This window comes from Equus quagga, chromosome 2, assembly GCF_021613505.1.
Source record: "Equus quagga isolate Etosha38 chromosome 2, UCLA_HA_Equagga_1.0, whole genome shotgun sequence".
In the NCBI taxonomy this organism is placed as follows: Eukaryota; Metazoa; Chordata; class Mammalia; order Perissodactyla; family Equidae; genus Equus; species Equus quagga.
In genome coordinates, this window is record NC_060268.1 from 78,420,183 (window position 1) to 78,443,911 (window position 23,729).

General features: G+C 41.9%; 1 protein-coding gene across 2 annotated transcripts in view; it reads right to left on the bottom strand.

Moving 5' to 3' along the window:
* ENTREP2 (endosomal transmembrane epsin interactor 2) overlaps positions 1-23,729 on the bottom strand; it is a 431,496-nt gene that overhangs the window by 238,931 nt on the left and 168,836 nt on the right. For both annotated transcript variants that reach the window (XM_046655165.1, XM_046655164.1), the window contains exon 2: positions 12,130-12,186. In XM_046655165.1, the coding sequence (XP_046511121.1) occupies positions 12,130-12,186 (57 nt within the window). The remainder of the gene's footprint in view (positions 1-12,129; positions 12,187-23,729) is intronic.

Genomic DNA, 23,729 nt, shown 5'->3' on the forward strand with positions numbered 1-23,729 from the left:
TTATATTACTATTTAAATATTTTATTACGATTTATGTTTTTCCAACTCATATCATTTCCTCATCTAGAATCTAAACTTCCTGAAGGCAAGACTATATCTTGTGCTTCTTTGTTTCCAACTTATCACAGAACTCAGTGCCTTGCACAATGTACTTTAGTTATCCAGAGGACTGTTGCAGCACCACAGACTCTGAACCTCATCACGTGACAGTTCTGAGAACTACTGCGTGCTGGCTGTGTCCTTTACATGTCCAGAATAGAGAGAGTAAGGAGCTTGCCACAAGTCAGAATCAGCCCAGGGTTACACACGTAAAGGTCATCTACTGAAGCACACCAGGAAACAGTAATCAAGCCTCAGTGACCAGCAGCATCTTCTCTTCTGGAAACATCCTTAAACTCTGCTGATGTACATGACTAGGAACACTCAGTGGTTTATCACAATCAAGAAATTTATCAGGGTCTGGAGGTCTAGCTACATGCAACTCACCTCAGGGCACATTAACCAATGGACATGGAGTACAAGTCAACCACTCAAGCCATATATGAACAGATACACCAAAAGAGTCCAGGACTCCCTCCAGAGGCACGCACTGGGACACCTGTAGCATGGAGGCCTATGCCCTTCATGAGGCTCCTGAGCTCCCAAAGATGACCCCACATCCTCAGCGCTGCTCCAGCACACCGCATCGCTCTCTGGTCTGTCTTCACGGGGAGAGAGTAACATTCCCCAGACTAGGCTATGGGAATAATTCACTCTCTCTGAGAAGATTCTCAACAGCTGTTCAGTAGCAACAACCACGGAAAAGCTTATTACATTTGTTTCCAGGTACACTTCAAAATGGCGCATTTAATTCATTATGCTTTTAAGCACACAACTACCTTATTAGGTAGCTTTGTCTACCTTGATTTTAATCGTCCTATCCAAGCTCATTGTCTCTTGCAAAAAGGAACTTTTATTACATTTTCAACTAAAATGTGCCTGATGGATCAAAATAAAAGAATTTACACTTAAAAGTGATTTAAGCAAATATAAACAACTGTTACGTTTTAATAAAAAATGGGTATTATCAATGACCATCCTTACTTTCACTTGACCTTGAGTGGTTTCCTTATGCTATACTTTAATTAGTCCATTTCAGGTTCTGTTTTCTGGTTAGACTATCTTTCACTGATGAAATTTAATACTGTCAGTAAATTTAAAGACAAGCATACTAGTCTATTTTCATAAAAAGATAAGGGGTTTTAGATACGTAAGCTGCTTTATTAGCAGAGTAAAATTCTGCCTTGTTTCAAGGACCTGTTCAAACATGTGTATATCCTACTTCCTTCTCCTCTTCAGCATTTAATGGATGAAGGCTTCATCTTTAATGTGATCAAGGAAAATGCACTCTCTTGAAGAGAGGTCATGATCTTGACTCTAAGAAACCCCAAAGTGGATTTATAACGAATTTCCTGAATAAATAATGACTCCAAATACATTTACATTAAATATATTAACCTTTAACTCACCTATATTTTTAAATAGCATATTAAAGTTATATTTGAGCTCAATTCATGGCTCGAAAGAAAGCCCTGCAGGTTTTCTATAATTCATATTAAAGGTTAAAGCGATTCATACTTTTTTCCCCACAAAATATGGCCAAACATACAAATTTGTAGTGAGACTAGGACTGAATTGCTGATGGGCACAGCAGGAAACATTTCTGGTAGTACAAAAATTCAAAGACACCTTAAAAAAGTTAATATATACAGCATAAGATTGCAAGCTTCTTTACATTGGAAAACGAAGAGCATAGCAATGAAGAGGGGAAAAGTAAAAACCCTAATCCAGGCTAAAATTCATTCATCACACAATTCCAATTCCTTGGTTTTTGCATGTTTCATTAAATACCACAGCTGAGAAAAACCAAAATAGCAGAACCCAAGCTGAATGGAAAGGCAATCAAAGCTATTTTTTTCATCAGCTGTCTGTAGGTTTCCAATAAAATTGGCACTATGATAAGAATCAGTCATTTATCATTGAGTATAACTATGTAGGGCTGGTTTCTCTACACTTAGGATTAATTATCAGACACCCATTACCACCACTCTTGGGACAGCTCCAATGAGTTAAGCTCCAAAGGACTAGAAATGTTCTGACCAGAGCCCAGCATAGTGGGCGAGCCAGTCATGGCTCCAGGTGCCACCCAACTGGGTTCATCAGAGCTAGGGTGCTCCCTGAAGCTTTAGAACCACCCAAATGCCCGCTGGAATGAATACAAAACTATGGAAGCCCCCATCTGAAAGAACAAAATATAAAAGAAAAAAGTCTTTCTCTATTTGGCAGCTTCTAATGAAAACGAAACCACGAAGTAATGAATTGGACACAAAAGCATATTATTTAGTCTGAAGCTGTGCTGCAGTAAGTCTTAGTCTGAGCTGCTAAGGAAGCTGAATTTATGTCTCAGTACGCTAAAGAAAGAGGTTTTGCTGTTAAATTTACAGGTCTCAAGTAAGGCAGCATGGTGCAGTGATTAAGAGAGGAGCCCACAGCGCCCAGCCTATTTCCCACACCGGCCTGTCCTGTGCCTCGGTTCCTCTTTCCAGTGGGATGATAACAGAGGGGCCCACCAGGGGGTCATGAAAACTTAAGAGGCAAGAATACTTGAAAAGGGCCCAGCACATCTGTACCTGTTAGTAGGGAAGCTAAATGAAAATGATATACAATGGGTCTGGAGTAATATTTTTCAAAGTGCCTTGGGTGATTCTGATGAGAGAGGCAGGATGAAGAAATGGCCTAGAGGCGAAGAGCGTGGGCTCTGAGGCATGTTAACTGGGTTTAAACCTGAGCTCTGCCACTGACTAGCTGCAAAATCTTCGGTGTGACTAAACCCACTCACATCATAGAAAGATACTTAGAAGAGTGTCTGGAACACAGAAAATGATCAATAAATGTGAGCAATTACTGTTGTCATCATTGTCATCAGCATCTGCCCAGGACAAGCACCGCTTGAGGTACCTCTGAACCTTCACAACGGAAGTTGGGGAGAGAGAGAGAGGAAATGCAGCTCTGCCTGGTGGAAAAGGAAGCCTGAAGTGGATCTAGCTAGTCTACACAGACCTCCCGCTTTCACAGATCCTAAAGACTGCCTTCGCATGCTGGGCCACCATTAGGATGGGCTTGGGGGCAGGGACTATGAACTGCTGCACTCCCCTCCCCCAAAAACAGGAAACACAAGAACCCAACCAACCAACCACACTATCTACACTCAACATAGTCCTTTCTTGTGTAAATACAAATAGGATAACCAAGAATGGGCTGATGTTTGAGTAAAGCAAGTATCATATTAAATAAGGACCTAGATGAGTCAAGAGACCAAGTGATGGGGGTGAGGGTGGGGGGAATACGGAGGAGTGAAGAAACTTGATAAACAAAATTCTAATTAATATCCTTGTAGGAGACTGCACCCATAAAATGAGTGTGAGTGCTTCATAAACCGTGAACACATTGCTGTGAAAAAGAAGCAATTAGAGAACAGAGTTCTTCCAAATAAAACACCTGTCTGTCAAAATGAAATAATCCATAGAAGGGTCAAACAGTAGAATGGATATAGCTGAGGCCCAAATCAGTTATCCAGAAAATAAAACAGAAAATGTCCCAGAAAGTAAAGAAAAAGAGAAATAAAATATTAGAAAATGCTAAGAATTCTATAGCATCAATTTATCTATCTATAGCAGGTAGAATATCCATCCACCTGCCTCCAATAAGGTGAAGTCAAGAAGGCAAAGAAATATGAGAAGAGACAAAATCAAAAACTTAATGGAAGAAAATTCCCCAGAAAATTTCTCTTGAAAGAGCCAATAAACAAACAATTACATCTAGTACAACAGTTCACTATGTAACAGTTCACTATTGGGCAGTGATATAAGACTAACACCCAATATTCCTCCAGAAATCTTAACAGAAAATATATTCCCATCTCTCAATATTATAAATATTGTTTGTCCAGAAGTTAATCTATAAAATCAATGTAATCATAACCAAAATAAAATCATTATCAATATAGAACTTAACAGATTCTAAAATTTACTGAAGAGAAATGCACAGAAGCAGCCAAGAAAATTACGAAAGAATGAAAGAGTGAATTATTATAAAGCTAGACTAATTAAAACATTGTAGTATTAGCTTAGAAATGGGCTGAAAGATTCATGAAACAGAACAGAGATTAATAAACAGACCCATGTCCCTAGCAGTGGGAAGGGGTAACACATGAAGTGTGAGGAGAAATACTGTACGTTCAAAAAACAGTGTTGGAGAAATGGCTATCCATTCGGAAAAGATAAAATTAGAGCCTTATTTCACACCATATATAAAAATAAGTTTTGGATCAATTACATAAACATAAAAAGCAAAACTATAAATGTTTTAGAAATATACGGGAAAGTAATTTCAGAATTGTGGAGCAAGAGAGATCTTTTAAAATAAGAAAGAAACCTTAGAAGCCACATAAGAAAAAAACACAACAGATTTTGCAAGATAAAAAGCTAACGGTTCTATATTTTTTAAAAAAGATACTTCATTAAAAATAAAAGGACAAAGACAAACAACAAACTGGGATAAAATATTAGCCACTTAGAAAATAATTACTATATTAAGAAATCCCACAAATGAAACACGGCCTTACAGAAAAATAGACAAAAGATATGAACAAGTAATTCACTGAAGAAACTGAAATGGGTAATGAAAATCTTCCTATTTGTTTTCTTTCTGTCTAGATGATTCTTTGTTCTTTTTTTTCTGCCTTCTTTGGATTAACTTGGTATTTTTTATGACTCCATTGTATTTCCTTTGTTGGTTTATTAGCCAACTCTTTATTTTTTATTTTAGGGGTTGCTTTAGGGTTTATGGTATACATCTTTAACTTACCAGTTTACATGCAAGTGACATACGACTTCACATATAGTTTAAGAACATGATATTGTATACTTCCATCCTCTCATCTTTGAACTATTTTTTCATGCAATTTTTGTATACCTATGTTATAAATCCCACAATACATTGGTGTGTTTTTCTTCATCTCTTTTTCTTCGTGCATATTGAGCTTCTTGGATCTATAGGTTTATAGTTTTTATTCAATTTTGAAAAAAAATTGGCTATTTTTTAAAACTGAGTTATAATTGACATATAACAATATATTAGTTTCAGATGTACAACAAAATGATTTAATATATGTATATATTGTGAAACAATCACCATAATGCCCAGTTAACTTCCATCACCACACGGTTACATATTTTTTTCTTGTGATGAGAACTTTTAAGATCTACTTTCTTATTTCTTCAAATATTTTTTCTGTCCATCTCCACTCCTTTAGGGACTCCCATTCCACATATATTTGGCTTCCTGAAATTGTCCCACACAGCTCATTAATATTCTTCTCATTTTTTACAAAATTCTTTTTTCTCTGGGTTCTATATTTTGGATAATTTCTATTGCAATGTCTTTGAGTTTACTAGTCTGTTTTATCTCGTATCTTATCTGCTGTTAATCTCATCCAGTGTACTTTTTGTTTCTTACGCTGTAGTTTTCATCACTAGAATTTCAACTGGGCCTTTTTTATACTTTCCTCTCTACTTAACTTTTTGAACATTTGAAATACAGTTAGTTATAATAATTGTTTTAATGCCCTTGTCTGCTATTTCTAACATATAGGTCAGTTTCATATCAGTTTCAATTGGTTTATTTTTCTCCTCATTTTGGGTTGTATTTTCCTGTTTCTTTGCATAATAATCTTTGGTTGGATGCCAGACATTGTGAATGTAATCTTCTTGAGTGCTGGATATTTTTGTATTCCTGTGAACATTCTTAAACTTTGCTCGGGGACACAGTTAAACTACTTGGAAATGGTCTAAATCTTTGGGATCTTGCTTTTAAGATTTGTCAGACAGGACTGGAGCAACATTTGGTCTGGGGCTAATCACTCCTCACTGCCGAGGCAAGGTTCTTCAGAGTATTCTACTGACTGCCCCAATCCGAGTGGTGGGAGAGCCCTGCTTTTGCGCCTGGCACTGTTCCCTCTAATCCTCTCAGATGGTTCTTTCCTGGCCTCAGGTAGTTTCCTTACATGGAAGAGCTGGTCATTTATCAGCTGAATACTCACAGGGGATCCTCTGCAGATCTCCAGAACTCTCTGTCTATGTAAATCTCTCCTCTCTGGCACTTTGTCCTATAAATTCTAGCCACCTTGAAATCCCCAGACCCTCACTTTGGTCTCCTTAACTCAGGGAGTGTGCTAGGCTCTGCTCTGCCCATATTCCTCCTACCTGTGCTGCAGCCTGGAAACTTTCTCAGAGCTGGAGGCTAGGCAATCTTAGGACTTACCATTAATGGTGGAAAATCAAGGTAGAAGGAACATACAGTTGAATCAGGACAGATTTATTGCTATGGGTCTATTAAGCAGAGATTATGGCATTCAATGTTTTAGCTGGCAGAGTCAGGGGGACTCGAACAGTTTGGTTGTCTGAAATATAAACCCAAAGGTAGGCTACACTAAGTGAAGCTGAAATGCCAGATTTTCTTCGTATACCATTGATGATCTTAAGGCTTAGTTAGGGAGACTGGAATGATAGAGTGCATTGATCATGTACGACCTGCTCACCCATCCCAAAGGATCCAAAGAACACCTCTGATCACAACTGTGAGAAATAAATCTGTGAGGGGAGCCCCAGCATCCTTGAGAGCTCTATGGTGACTCTTCTCTGTAGGTCAGAAATTACTGTAGGAACTGCAGCCCCTGAACTGGGAAACCTAAATGCAAGGAGGATTATGGGATCCCAGGGTGGCAAGGCCAAGCAGAAGCACATAATCACCAAAGACCAGGTGGGTGTGGCTACTATGATGGACAGTGGGGCCAAAGAAGTGACAGAAGAAGATGTTTGGTGTTAGCTCCTAAAGGTTCTGCTTTTCTGATTGGACCTTTACTGATACACATTCCTATTGGGGTTGATAAAATTTAGCAATAAAAGTAAACCACTATGTGAGTAAACCAAAAAGCCAGACTCCTCAAACACTAACACATAAGATGCAAACAGTACTAAATATACCACAGATCTATATGGTACACATATCCTTTTAGATTAGTGCTTTTTAAAATAGATTTACTTTGCTTTAAAAAAGTATAAAATAAACTATAATTCATTATTTATAAAAATTAATTCTAACAAAATGTTTTTAACCCCATGGTTATTAGTCTCCCAATAGCGTTAGTTATTACAAATAATCTAGTGGCCAGCTCAGGACAACTTCATTCAAGTTTTTTAAAAAAATTATACTACCTGTGATTATACGTGAGACTGCTTCCATTATTGATACATAAGCAATCACAAGATGTTTCACTGAATCTTTCAAAAAGTTATCTCATCAGAGCTATATAATCTGACTTCTAGTTGGCATCCAGCATAATGTAGAACCTTTTATAGTTTAATGTAAGGAAGACAATTATCTCCATCATAGGAGATGCTTAACACACATAAAAAGAGACCACAGTAATGTGAAAATTATTATTCACTGACATAGCAATCACTCGTTTTCAGCATTGGAAAGGCTCTTAGAAAATACCATAGCAAAAAAGTCACAGTATTTTCCTCCTCCTTCCCCCTCTCACATCACACTCACCAGCCTGGAAGGGGTGGCCTCCTTTCCTGTCCTCGTCAGACAGCCTTCTGCCCCTCCCTCTCTCTTCCTCTTCCCCAACAGAGGCTACGCTCTAGAACATCAGTCACTCTGGGAGACAGGTTTATACCCTCTCTCTCATCTCACTCCGTCTGTCTCAGAGGATCAGAGTGATGAAAAGAAAGGAGATGTGGCAGAGGTTAACAGGCCCATACTCGCCAGACTTTCAGAGGAAGGATATCGTCAACAGACCAAAGGTAGCACCACAAACCCCACTATCAGGTTGGCCCACTCCTTCCTGTCCTCTCCCAGCAGACCCCTGCAGGGCTCAGGCATGCTGTGTGAGCCCTGAGCAGCAGAGCTCAATATTGCTTCTTCCGCCACCCCGAGGAACAGACACCCTCCCTTCAGAGAGGGCAACTCACTCTGGCGGTCAGTAGTTGGGGGAAGGTATTATGTCCCCCGGCAATGAATCAGAATACTCACAGTGGTGTCTTCAGTCTTACACCCCCAGGAAGATGGAAACATATTAGCGTAGAGGATAGAAGCAGGAGCTTGGGAGAAAAGAATTATTTAAATCAAGACTTCAAGCCATTCTAGCTGTGAGACCCTAGGCAAGGTACTTACCTAAGTTTTCCTTCTCTCATCTGGAAAATAGAGACAAAAACAGTACCCTCCTCACGGGGCTGCTGTGTGCATAAGCTCAGAGAGTCCCGATAAAGTGCTCTGCAAAGGGATTCACACACAGTAAGCACCCACACATGCTCACTATTACTGCAGTGTGAGGGTGGTCTCTACACGATGTGACATGTGATGACACAGTTGGATGCAGAGCTGGGAGGAGGAGGACCCACCTCAGCTTGGGGTAAACAGAAGGCTTTCAGGAAGCAGTGACACACGAGCCTTGATGAGGTAAAAGGGCGAGGGCAGAGGAAAGAGGAATCTGGAAGGATGTTTTGGGGGGCAAAGTGGGCAACATGCCAGGAACCTCAGAGAGTCCAGGTCTCGGGGCTGAGGCCGGGCAGGGAGGAAGGGCTGCACCATGAGGTCTCCTACGTCATCCAGGAACCTCAGTTCTGTTTTCTAGGGGCCCTGGGGAGGCACTGTCAGGCTTAAGGTACAATAACAAAGTTCTATCAATGCTTTAGATACTGAGCGCTCCATCCGTGTGTGTGGAGACTGGATTTGAGAGAACCAAATTCTGGACACAAAGATCTGTTAGGAGGCCCGTGCAGCATCCTGTGAGGGAAGGCAAGAGTCTGACCTGGAACAGATGGCTCAAGGGTAGAGAAGAGAAGGCTGATGGGATAAATATAAAAATACTAAAATGAGAGAACTTGTGGATGCTATGAAAGGTGAGGGAGGAGAAAGATGTGAGAGTGACTCCTCAATTTTTAAGTTGGGTGGGCAATAACATCACCAACCAAGACAGAAAATACCAGAAGAAGGGCAGGTTTAGGGAGTAAGGTGATGAGCTTAAGTCAAGTGATATGCCACTAGAGAAGAGCTGTGGGGATGTGCAGATGATGTCTGCATGGACTGTGGTTGGTCAGACAAAAGGGGGCTTTGGGAGTCGGAGAGCTTTGGGTTCAAGTCGTAGCTCATTACTTACAGGCCTGGGGATCTTCCCCTTTCTTGTAAACAGGAAAACCTACTTTTGCCAGCATTGTTGTGAGCATAAGGGCACACAGGTTACATGAAATAAATGGTTACTATGATTATTTATAGTGTTTTGTTAGTATTATTCTGGATAGAATATTTTTGGTCATATTTCTAGAACCTCTTGTGATGGTTACTTTTATGTGTCACTTTGGCTAAGCCACTTGGTATCCAGATATTCATTAAACACTAGTTTAGATGTTGATGAGAAGGTATTTTTTTAGACGAGATTAACATTGAAATCAGTAGACATTGTGGAAAGCAGATTACCCTCCACAATGTGGGTGGGCCTCATCCAATCAGTTGAAGGCTTTAAGAGAAAAAAAGACTGACTTCCCCCAAGGAGAGGATATACACAGAGAGACAGAGAGAGAGAGAGAATGTGTATGTTTGTATATATCCTATTGGTTAGGTTTTTCTGGAAAACCCTAATACATCTCTATTTTATGGATTTTCCTCCCATTTACTGTTATTGTGAATGCTTTTACTCCTGTTAAATAAAGCTGATGCCAAAGCCATGTCAATGCTTATGGTTCAGAGAGTGAGGTTTGGCTAATGAATCAAAAGATTGTATTGTCCTGGTCAACACAGACAGAAGAATGTTCTTAGGGTAGAGACAACCAACTATCCACCAAAATTCCTCCCTTTCCCTCCCCAGCATAGAGCCTCCTCTGGGAAGCACCTGTCCAGGGTGGGACCACCTTTTCCAGCTTCCTTCCCAACCAGATGGGCTAGGCCCTATGACAAGCTCTCACCAATGGTTTCATATGCAAGCAATAAGTATCACTTTAAGGCCAAGGAAATTAAGAAGTAAGTGTTCCTTCTCCCTTCTCTTTCCCCTTTCACTGAAATGCAGAGGACTCCATAGGCCTAGGGAATTGCAGGGCCCCAGATGGAAGCAACCAGGGTCACTGACTTTACCTGTGCAGGGGAGCAGACCACTGCGTGCAATGCCCACCCTGGATGGGAGCAAGAAGCAAACTTGTGTTGTGTTAAGCCATTGAAAATCCAGGGCTTGTTACAGCAGCTAGTGTTACCCAGCCAACCCCCTTACCTCGCTAAGGAAGGAGAGTAGGCAGTCAAGCTAGGTGAACCTCTTCTCTTACATCTGGAGCTTGGGAGGGAATAAATCAACGGGAGGTAACACTGACCGCCGCCTGGAGAGAAGCTTGTCCTACACAGCTGGTGAACGGGCACTTTGAAAGCTCTGCTGTAGTAGCTCCAGCTGGTGCTATGTCCCTCCTCCTAGGGTGAGGGCTAAGCCCCCACCCTACTGCTCTGGTTTCCCCCGGACATACCTGAGACATCTCCACAAGGAGTCCAGATTCCTTATCAGCTATAAGCACACGCATCCTTTGCGGTAAAATGCCCACCCCATGAGAATCTCCAACCTGGGACCAGGGCTGGGGGCAGGCGTGAAGGGTGGCTGGGTGATGGGTGCCATTCCTCTTTTGCCCCACACACCCACCCAAAGAAAGGTGGGCTTTTCCTTTGTTTGGTGGCCAACATCAGAGGGCTTACTCTGTCTGCGCCGTGGGGGCAGGTGAGGAGGAATGGGGTAGGCTGTCCCGTGTTCCTGAAGGGAACCCAAAAGCCATTTCACGGCACAGCCATGGGATGTAAAGCCCCACAGCCCATGTGTCCGCCACCATTTCCCTCTGCACAAAAGAGTCAGCTTCTTGACACGCCAGCTGGGATCTGCATTAAAATAATCCAGCAAGGGGCTTGGATGAAACAAGATAGGCCAATGTTGATATTTGTTGATGATGAATAGGGCTACCCCCAGGGTTCTGTATACTAGTCTCTCTACTTTTGTGCATATTTGAAAATTTGAATATAAAAACATTTTTTAAGAGAAATTTCTTGACATATTGTAGAAGAAGAGGCCCCAGTGAATTTACAGCACACCCCCCCTTCCCAATATCTTTTCAGGGTTTCATGGTCACTTATGAAGGAGGAGGTGTTTACAACAGACAGATTTGTGGGTTTTTCTATTTCCATTAATATTTAGTACATGTCATTATCTCCAAGTCTAATCACTTAAAGAAGAGACTTTAAATAATTGATTACTACAAAAGAAGAAAAAAGCCACGCCATCTTTTTCATTATCCATCAAAACCCGGAAAACCTCTTCCTCTAGTCCTGACACGGACACATAAATATATTAATGCATACACTGAGAAGAGCATGCATACAAATCAATAGACACAAATTTGCTTGGGGTACTTTTCAGAGAGAAAAATCATCAGCCTCTCTCTCCGTCTCCCATGTGGCCCGCCCCTCCCTGCACGATGCCACAGCAATGTGAGAAAGGGTTCAAGTGCACCCTTCCTTCGATCTTCTATTCCAATAAATATCCTCCTTTTACCCTCATGGAGTTTCACAGCCTACAAAACACACAGAAAGCTAACATTTCTTGAACTCTGATAAAATGTGTCCCGTTTCTGTGATCCTCCATAAGCACATGTATGTGCATGCACCTGTTCACACGTCTGCAGGAAACGCTTACATCTACAATGATTAGAATGTCTTTGTTCACAGCACGTCCTCATAGGAGGGCACCCAGACAAAACAAACAAAGAGGATGGCACTGAGCATCTCAGACAAACACCCGAGGGTACTCTCAGAAGTGGAGGAGGCAAGGTATGGGGGTTCCTACTGACGAGCCCGTCTGCATTGAGAGGTGACCTTTTTCTAAAGGTCTGTGTCCCACTTTCTGCAAAGAAGCCAGGATTCTCTTTGCCGTCGCCTTTGAAGCACTCACACCTCAGCAGGCGGAGGCCTGCTCCAAGGCCACCATGCAAGCCGAGTGTGACTTACCACGAGGGAGAGAGGCCTTTTCCAGGAGACGACGCCAATGAGTCCTGACAACAGCACCTGGAAGGACAAACGGTGCAGGAAGGTAAGAGGCTTTGGAAGCTTCAATGAACAATCAGAACAGTAGCAACTGCTTCCACCTGAAGAAGGACTACGAGAAACCAGCATGCGCATGAGCGGCTCACAATGAGGTGTACGGCTCTTCTGGACCTTCACAGCCGGCAGCCACTTTGAGAGGCGCACCGGGCCTCTCTGGCCACCAGGCCCGCCTGAGAGGTTATTTATACTCTGCATGGGCGGGCCCCAGGGCAAACACACTTTCTGAAAGAGCCCCTACCCAGGGCTTATTCCTCTCTGGGCCTGTAAGTTATTTGGCTGTGAGACTGAAAAATCACAGGGAGGACTGAAAACACACTTTTTGGAGAGGCGGAGCTGTCCCCACCCTCTTGTCACCCGGCCACCTGCCTTCTCTGCGAGGGCTCTGGCCCAGCAGACCCCGTAGGCTCCCTCTATCCTTTACACACTTGGGTCCTCCAAGCCCTGCAAGGGTCCTTCCCTTCTCTCTCAGCACAGCTTCCCACCTCACCGAGGAAGCACCAGGGGTCACTGACAAGGTTCCCAAACTTTCAACACGCTGACTCTGAGCTGTCCACTCCTTTCTCAGGCCAGCCCCAGCCAGCCCCTCCCCTTGCCGCAGGTCCCCCGAGCCTGTCCCCTCCAGGACCTCTTCCAACCACCATCCCTCTCCCCTGGCTCCTCCCTGTTGTCCTTATCACATGAACACCCTTGTGTCTTCTCTCTCAGGAAAGCCACCCCTCATCTCCCGGCCTCCCTTTCTCCCAGGCTGCCTGCCAAGCCCACGCTCCCGAGGCAGACGCTGGCCACTGATCACCACATCCCAGTCTCTTGTGTCCAAGAGACCACAGAGACACAGCCAGTCCTCACCCACTACAATGTGGCTTCAACCCCCACTGCCCTGCAGACATTCTTCTTCCCAAGGTCACCAGAGGGCTCACCAAATGCAACAGACAAAGGCAGTCACCACCTTGATGACTGGGGAATTAAGCAAGTCTTCCTGCCCAAGGCTCCCTCTCCTCGAGGCTCTGTGTCACTCCCCTGAGGTCTTCACTTCTCTGGCTGCCCTTCTTCTCCACTCCCTCAGGTCCTCCTTCCTGCCCCCTCCTCTTCCCACTCCCCAAGACCCTCTGCTCAGCCTTTTGTCTCTTCTACCCCACGGCTCCATTGGAGATCCATCATTCAGGCTCCTCTAACCATCCGCTAATGCCTCCCGCAGGTCATTCTCCAGCCCAGAGCTCTCCCCTGACCACTGTATCACACTGTCCACTGGGTACTGCTCCTGGTGTCACTCTCAACCTTAACATGTCCAAAACCGTACTTGCCGTCTCTACCTCCCTGACCCAGTCTCCATCTTGTGATCTCTGCCTTCCACGATGACACTCTTCCTCCTGGTGACCCAAGCCCAAATCCTGAAGATGATCCCCTCTCCCTCACCACCAAAATCCCACCAGACACAGTGAGGAGGAGGCAGCTGCGGCTCCCCCTTCAACAGGGCGATATTCCGGGAGGCCTATTACAAGTAAGGTCTTGGTGTTTTGACTCGAGGTCTCCTGTGAATATAAAGCACCCTGTCTTTTCACTGTGGGCATGGGCCAGGCAGCTGGGGACCAGGCTGGAGTGGCTGGGCCGCCTCTCCCCACAGATGCAAAAAGGAGTTATCCCAGACGTGGGAGGAGAGAACACTACTAAACAGACTCAGAAGGTCCCCTTGCTGACACCCTCCAACTCTTCCCCAGTGAGCAGGACAAAGTCTTAGACCCAACAGCCTCTATCACACCCAGCATCATGCTAGTCTCAGGCAGATTTCCAAAAAGATCTGGACCAGTAGTTTATATGAAAGACTTTTGAACCTTACAAACAAACAAACAAACAAACAAACAAAAAGATAAATCAAATAGAGCTCAACAGGGCTTTGCTCCCAAGCATGTCAATATATATTCCTTCTTCAGTGCACATACATCTTCCAAACACAATCAATGTTGGCAAATATTATTTACAACCATTTTCTCATCTCCCAGATCTGCTCTCTTCATGATGCCGCCCAGCGTCCTTCCTTCTCCTGGTATACCAGCCCCAACCCTTACAGAAAGCCTTGGTGACTGTTCTCCCACGTCTCTCTGAGGCCAAGTCTCACTACCTCTTCCACAATTCCTCCAAAACCTCTCTCTTCCCTTCTATACTCAACACTTGATCTATCAAAATACCATCTCTAGTGCCAGATTCTTCCTCCTCAATAGATACACAACTTACAAGTCATTTTAGAATCAGATTGTCACTTCTCATAAGGATATGCTGCTAGGACTCTCACCATCACCTCAAGCTCAACATTTCAAACCCTGAACTCATTTCTTCACCTCCAAACCTTCTGGTGGATTCAAAATTGCTGCCACAGACGCCGTCATTTTCTGAGCTCATCGTACAGTTCAGTGGGCCAGTCAGTCGTGAAGCTGGGTCAGTTCCTCTTCTCGACATCTCTCCATATGTTTATTTCTCTCTATCCCCTCTGCCTGCCCTCTCCTGTTTTATCTTCCTGGAGGTCAGTGCTCATTTGCTCACTCACCTCTGCCCCCTACACTGAAGTCATCCAAGACATACTCACCAGATGAATCTCATCTCCCTGGCCTGACCATCCAGACTCACAAAAATTTCGTCCCCGATTTCCCACCAGCAACTCCCTAAGAGACCCTCCACTCATGTCAAGGCCACTACGGGCAGCTTAAGTGAGCCTGCACAAAAGCCACTGCATTTGTCACACACAAGCCCTGGAGCTCCTGCAGGCTGACTCCCCTCAGCACTCGCCTGCCTTGATGTCTCAGCACTCCCTTCCTGTCACCCCAACCCTCCTGGCTCCACCCCTTTCTCTTCCCTCAGACTGATGGCCAAGTTCTGGGGGCCCTGGCTCTGACCCTGCCATCTCCCTAGGATGTGACTTCCAAAGGGTATCCTCTGTTTTCCCATCACACCAGCACTAGCCCCACTCAAACTGGATAAAGGACGAGGAGGAATATCTTCCAGAAAACATCCATTTACACTCTGCCTTCTACTTTCCATTTCTACCAGATGAAATTTTACCTATTCTTCGATACATGGCCCAACGCCTCCTCACTCATGAGGGGCCTATGAATTCAAGAGTACCTGGGGCCTCACTAAGGCCCTAAAACTGCCACCAGATCTCTCAAGGCTTTTTTAACAAGCTCACACAGAATGTCTTGATCTCTTCTAAGCTTAAGTTTATAAAACTTTCAAAAGGCTACAATGACCAAGTCGCCTGTAAGAGGGATTTTATTGGAAAGACACAAACCTCCAAAGAGCAGGCATTTCTCGACACAAGGGAAGTTAATATCACTTAGGCTACATTAGGAATTCTTGACTTTTCCTATCTTCATCATAAAGCTATCATTCCACTAATCCCCTCAAATAATTTTACTTCCAATAAACATGGACAACTTGCTTCTTGAAGGCAGTTTACATTTTTAGATATCATTAATACCTGTCACTGGGAATGGATCCAATTCCCCTACACAACAAACAAATAAAACCATCAAACTCAGCGTGGCGTGCAGATTCTAAGATGATCCCTGATGACCCATGGCCTTCTATAATGCCTTCCCCTGGAGTATGAATAGGATGGACTATTGCTCCCTTGATTCTCTCTGGTGACATCATCTTGAAATGATGTCTCCCCTGTAAAACCTTGACTGCAGGCTTCTGAGACCCTGGCCAGTTGACCCTACTAAGCCATGTCCAGACTCCTGACCCAAGAAAACTGTGACATAATAAATGGCTTTTGTGTTAAGCTATAAAGTTTGTGGTAATTTGCTACGCTGCAATAGAAAACAAATTGCTGTGGACTGAATGTTTGTATCCTCCCCAAATCTGCAAGTTGAAGCCCTAACCCTCAATGTGATGGTGTTTGGAGATAGGATCTTTAAGAGGTAATTAGGGTTATATAAGGTTGTGAAGGTGGGGCCTTCATGATGGGATGGTAGTCATATAGGAAGGGAAAGAGAAAGATCTCTCTCTCTCTCCACATGTACACACCATATGAAGACAGTGAGAAGCTGGCAGTCTGCAAGCCAGGAAGAGGGCCCTACTAGAACCTGACCATGGTAGCATCCTGATCTCAGACTGCCAGCTTTCAGAACTGTGAGAAAATACATTTCTGTTGTTTAAGCTACCCAGGCTATGATATTTTGTTATGGCAGCCCAAGCTTTCTTATACACCAATACATCCAGAGTGGGATACCGGATTATTGTTCCCAGATATCCACTCTCTGCCAGTGCCTCCCCAGAAGGAACAGGCTTCCTTGCCCCTCTGATATAGAAACACTGGCACCAGCTCTAACAAGGGAGGGCCATGTCAGAAGTATGGGAGGCAACTCAAAGCCCAGAGGCCAGAGTGCCTCCTCCCTGAGGATGCCAGTTCTAGTCCACTTGGCAACCAAGGGGAGTGGAGCATATCCCAACTCTGAAACGATCAGCCTTCGTTTGAATTATTTTTTGCTCAATTCCAGCTCCAGCAAGGATTATGCTGCATGTTCTGCCATCTCAGTAATTCTGCAGGTTTATTTTGTACCACTCCTGTGAGGAACAGGGTCATGAATCTAGTTAGCCGTGAAATTACCACATCTCATGAAACCTTTGTCCCATTTAATTTGTGAGTATCGTTATTCAGAGTCCACAGTTCACAAAGAATATGAGACATTGAAGAGGGTCAGAGAAGAGTAACATATAATTAAGTAGCTGTGAAAGAAAAGCCAAAAAGAATGTGAATGGCATGATATTACTCAGAGAGAGGAGGCTTAACTTGGAAGCACCTGCGAGTTGCTAGAAGGACTCCAGCCTATGCTTTTCTCCACTTCTCCACCCAGCCTAAATAGAGGCAAGAGATAAAATCAGAAATGAGAAAGAACTTCCTGCTGTTGAGAGTGATGTAAGGGTAATAGACCACCAGGAAGTAACGGCATCTTTAGAGCAAAAGGCCTTCCTACTTGATTGGTACTGCTGCCTGGACACAGAGGCCTGGAACAAATGAGCTCTTTAAATCTTGTCCTCTATGACTGAAGAGTCTTTCCACTGCCTAAAATCAAGAATTTTCTTCAGATCTTCAAATGTGGTTCAAAGGCAAATGGTAATGCAACATTTCAGGTACTGAGGCAAGTCCTTGTAGAATGCAGACTTGAAAGCCAATTCAATTATTTCACAAACATATGGCAGGCATGCCCAATAGCTACAGTGGCACCAATTTACCACTAAGAAGCCAGTGTTCATAACATGTCTGGAGGAAGAACTGTTGTTACAAAAATGGAGCAAATAATATTCGGAGCTGCTCAGAATGAAAAAGTGCATGGACATTGTCTTTCAAAGCCTTTGAGATTGCAGACCTGTGCTACACAAAATCCTTCCTTCAGTTTCATGGAGTGGCTAGCCCTCCCACTTTTATCCTACACCTCTATTTTTTTTTTCTTCCAACATCGTTTTTCATTGTCTAGGTCTCCCTGGGGCCATGTGGCTGGGCTCACTCTGGTATGCAAGCCCTCAGCCTTCTGTGTCCATCTCAGCTCTGTTCTGGAAAACATACAGATCTTCACAACCACTCCATCCATGGCTTCTGTTTCCTTCCCTCAGAATAATTCCAAAATCACCATGCCCTCTCCCAACCACTCACTTTCAGCCTTTGGTTCCAACTTTCTCCACGCTACAATGCATCCAACTCAGAACATCCATAAGGAAAGTCACTTTCCTTCTCAACCAACTTCCTCCATGATAGAGAAAGAACTCTATAGCTTCATTTGCTCATTGTACAGTAGCAAAACTATAAACTGATGGCAAAGATAGCCCCATGAAAGAAGAAAAATTAATTTAAATGTTTGTAAATATTCTAAATAACTCATGAGCCAAAAAAAAGAAAGTTGAAATACATCACAGTCTGTTTTCCTGCAATGTGTCTTTCCTTAATGCAAATTAGTTCATATATGCTTGTACCAAACTCATTTGTTCTGGCTCTGCCCCATAAGATACAGCCTTCTGCCAAGGCTGTTTACTCTGAAATTAGGATAGTCACTAGACTGGCCACTGGATTTTGTTTATTTAATGAGTTAATAAAGTAGCACATATATTATTATAACACATTTTTTATACTACTTTGATTTTAAAATAGTCTAAAATAATTGGTTTCCTTTGTAATCCTATATATTATATTTCATGCATTTAAAAACCTTATTCTAGACGGTAATGTCAGCATTATGGCAGAGTGAGTTGTTACCTTTTTCTCGCCCCTCTAAGTTACAACCAAATGCACATTCATTAACCAACAGTAGATTCCCTACACAGCGCAACAGGACATCTGAGAGATCCGTGCAGCCATATATTGAAAGATGAGAGGACTGGATCCCCAGGAAGCAGTGGAACTAGGTGAACGGACTCCTCCCTCTCTCCAGCAGCAGTACTCCAGGTGACAGATCCTGACATAGCAGCTGGTGTGACTATGACTGGAGGTGGGGGGCAGTGCAGCTAGTGGGCAAATGCTTTCAGAGTGGTAGCCCAGCCCACAAGAGCAGCCACTGTGCTACAGCAGCCCCTCCCACGGGAACACTCCCCACTGAGTAGCAATAGCTCAGCTCCCATGAAGGCATCCCACCCACCAAGTGCAGCAACTCAACTGAACTGCACACAAGAGCAGCACTGGCCCATGCAAAAGAAAGTGCCCCTCCCACACAGTGCAGCAGTACAATGGATGCCCTACCAAGCACAGAGACCCTGCCTGCATGTGCTCGACCTGCGCACCTAGCACAGAGGCCCTGCCTACACATGTGCAACCTTCCCACCAAGCACACAGGCTCGACTCACATGAGTGCAACCTGCCGAGTGGATGTGGCCAACCCACATAAACATAGAGAGGCCCTACCAGCACAATGAGCAGTAGATAGGGAAATATCTGAAACCACAGCTCCTGCCACACCTCCTCCCAACCCCCAAAACAGTGGCAAGAGGAATCTGTGACCTGATGTTACCACAAAGGTCCCAGCAAAGGATCAATTCATCAAACACCATGAAGAACAACAATAACCTCAGAGCAGAAGGAAAATGACAAGTCTCCAGAAACCAATCCTGAAGTCACAGAAGTTCACAATGCAACTGAAAGAGAATTCAAAATACTGGTCATAAAGGAACTCACTGAGTTACAAGAAAACTCAGAAAGACAGTTCAATGCACTCAGGAGTAAAATTAATGAGCAGAAGGAATACTTCACCAAAGAGACTGAAGCCCTTAGTAAAAACTACACAGAAATTCTGGATATGAAGAACACAATTAATGAGATAAAAAAATAATTAGATACCATAAAAAACAGAGCTGACCTTATGGAGGAAAGAATTAGTGAGTTAGAAGATAGAAATATACAAATGCTTCAGGTGGAGGAGAAGGGAGAACTAAGATTTTTAAAAAATGAAGAAATTCTTCAAGAAATATCTGACTCAGTTAGGAAAAGCAACATAGGATTAAATGTATTCCAGAGGGAGAAGTTAGGGAGAAGGGTGCAGAGAGCTTGTTCAAAGAAATAATAACCGATAACTTTCAAAACCTGGGGAAAGAACTGGATTTATGAGTACATGAAGCCACTAGAACTCCTACTTACATCAACACAAAATGACTTTCTGGAAGGCATATAATATTAAAACTGGCAAAAGTCAGTAACAAAGAAAAAATATTAAGGGCAGCAAGGCAGAAGAAAATAACTTACAAAAGAACCCCTATCAGGCTTTCAGCAGATTTCTCAGCTGAAACCTTATAGGTTACAAGAGAATGGAATGATATATTCAAAATACTGAAAGACAAAAGTTTTCAGCCAAGAATACTCTATCCAACTAAACTACCCTTCAAATACAACAGAGAAATAAAAGCTTTCCCAGATAAACAAAAGGTGAGGGAGTTCATTGCCACTGGACTTGCCTTAGCAGAAATGATGAAGGAAGCCCTCCTACCTGAAACAAAGGGACAAAGGTTTACAAAGCTTTGAGCAAAGAGATAAATAGACAAAATCAGAAAACTGCAGCTCTCTATCAGAACAGATTAGCAAAAACTTAATTAAAACATAAAAGGGAAAGAGAAAGAAAGCATCAAAAATAACTATAAACGCTTCAATTTAGTCACAAACTCAGAACACAAAACAGAATAATTTGTGACAACAATAATTCAGAAGGGGAAGAGAAAAGGGATGGAACCTGCTTAGGCTAATGGAGATAAGAGGCTATCAGAAACTGTACTATCTCATCTATGGGATCTTTCATACAAATCTCATGGTAACCACTAAACAAAAAGTGAGAGCAGAGCCACAAATCCTAAACAAAGAGAAAACCATCACAGAAAACCACCAAACTGAAATGGCAGTCAGAAATATAAGGGAAAAGAAACAATGGGAATATAGAACAACTGGAAAACAAGAGATAAAATGGCAATGTTAAGCCCTTATATATCAATAATCATTATAAATGTAAATGGATTGAATTCTCCAATAAAAAGCCACAGAGTGGCTGGATGGATTAAAAAGCAAGACCCAACAATATGCTGCCTCCAGGAAACATATCTCAGCTCTAAAGACAAACATAGGCTCCGAGTGAAGGGATGGAAGATGATGCTCCAAGCAAATGGCAAGCAAAAGAAAGGAGATGTTGCCATAATTATATCAGACTTCAAGATAAAAAAAGACAATAAGAGAGAAAGAGGAGCAGCATATAATGATAAAAGGGACATTCCACTAAAAGGACATAATAATTCTGAATATATATGCACCTAATACAGGAGCACCAAAGAATATAAAGCAACTATTAACAAACCTAAAGGGAGAAACTGACAGCAACACAATAATACTAGGGGACCTCAACACCCCACTTACATCAACAGACAGATCATCCAGACAAAAAGTCAACAAGGAAACAGTGGCCTTAAATGAAACACTAGACCAGACGGACTTAATAGATATACATATATATAATATTCCATCCCCAAACAGCAGAATACATATTCTTCTCAAGTGCACATAGAACACTCTCAAAGAAAGACCGTATGTTGGGAAATACGGTAAGCCTTAATAAATTTAAGAGATTTAAATCATATCAAGCATCATTTCTGACCACAACACTATAAAACTAGAAATCAACTACAAGAAAAAAGCTGGAAAAGTGAAAAATATGTGGACACAAAACAACATGGTACGGACCAACCACTGGATCAATGAAGAAATCAAAGGAGAAACAAAAAAAATACCTGGAGATAAATGAAAATGAAAACAAAACATACCAACTCTTATGGATGCAGCAAAAGCTGTACTAAGAGGGAAATCTATAGTAATACAGGCCTAACTCAACAAAAAAGAAAAATCTCAAATAAGCAATCTTAATCTGCACCTAACAGGACTGGACAAAGAAGAACAAACAAAGCCCAAAGTCAGCAGAAGGGGGAAAATAATAAAATTTAGAGCAGAAATATATTCAATAGAGAGTAACAAAAACAAGAGAAAGGATCAATGAAACTAAGATCTGGTTTTTTGAGAAGATAAACAACATTCATAAACCCTTAGCCAGACCTACCAAGAAAAAAAGAGAGAAGGCTCAAATAAATAAAATTTAAAATTTAAAGGAGCACTTACAACAGATACTACAGAAATACAAAGGAATATAAAAGAATACTATGAAAAACTATATGTCCACAAATTGCATAACCTAGAATAAATGGATAAATTCTTAGACTCATACAACCTCCCAAAACTGAATCAAGAAGAAACAGATAATCTGAATAGAACAATCACAAGTACAGTAAACAGTAATAAAAAATCTCACAAAAAACAAAAGTCTAGGACCAGATGGCTTCTTGGGAGAATTCTACCAAACATTCAAAGAAGACTTAATACTCATCCTTCTCAAAATATTCCAAAAAATTGAAGAAGATGGAACATTTCCTAACTTACTCTATAAGGCCAACAATATCCTGATACCAAAACTGGACAAGGACAACACAAAAAGGAAAATTACAGGCCAATATCACTGATGAACATAGATGAAAAAATCCTCAACAAAATATTGGCAAATCAAATACAGCAAAACATTAAAAGAATCATAGGCCATGATCAAGTGGGATTTATACCAGGGACACAGGGATGGTTCAACATCTGCAAATCAATCAATGTGATACACCATATTAACAAAATAAGAAATTAAAAAAATCACATGATCATCTCAATAGATGTAGGGAAAGCATTTGACAAGATGCTATGTCCATTTATGACAAAGACTCTGAATAAAATGGGTATAAAAGGAGAGTATCTCAACATAATAAAGGCCATATATGACAAACCCACAGCCAACATCATACTTAATGGTGAAAAACTGAATGCCATCCCTCTGAGAACAGGAATAAGACAAGGGGGCCCACTCTCACCACTCTTATTCAACATAGTACTTGAGGTTTTGGCGAGAGCAATTTTATTGGCAAGGAAGAAGTGAAACTCTCACTGTTTGCAGATGATATATTTATACATATAGAAAATCCTAAAGAATCTACCAGAAACTATTAGAAATAATCAACAACTACAGCAAAGTTGCAGGGTACAAAATCAACTTACAAAAATCAGTTGCATTTCTATGCTCTAATAACAAACTAGCAGAAAGAGAAGTCAAGAATAGAATCCAATTTACAATTGCAACAAAAAGAATAAATCTAGGAATAAATTTAACCAAGGAGGTGAAAGACCTACACACTGAAAACTATAAGACATTATTGAAAGAAATCGAAGAAGATATAAAGAAATGGAAACATATTCCATGCTAATGGATTGGGAGAAAAAACATAGTTAAAATGTCCACATTACCTAAAGCAATCTACAGATTCAATGCAATACCAATCAGAATCTCAATGACATTTTTCAGAGAAATAGAACAAAGAATCCTAAAATTCATATGGAACAACAAAAGACCCCAAATAGCTAAAGAAATCCTGAGAAAAAAGAACAAAGCTGGAGGCATCACAATCCCTGACTTCAAAATATACTACCAGGTTATAGTAATCAAAATTGCATGGTACTGGTACAAAAACACACACACAGATCAACGGAACAGAATTCTGTTGAGAGAGCCTAGAAATAAAACTATACAACTATGGATAGCTAATCATGGACAAAGGAGCCAAGAAGATACAATAGAGAAAGGAAAGTTTCTTCAACAAACAGTGTTGAGAAATCTGGACAGCCACATGCAAAAGAATGAAAGTAGACCATTATCTTACACCACACACAAAAATTAACTCAAAATGGATCAAAGACTTAAAGGTAAGATGTGAAACCTTAAAACTCCTGGAAGAAAATATAGGCAGTACACTCTTTGACATTTGTCTTAGCAGTATCTTTTCAAATACCATGTCTACCCAGGCAAGGGAAAGAAAAGAAAAAATAAACAAATGGGACAACAGCACACTAAAAACACTTCTGAATGGCAAAGGAAAGCATGAACAAAACAAAAAGACAACCCACTAAC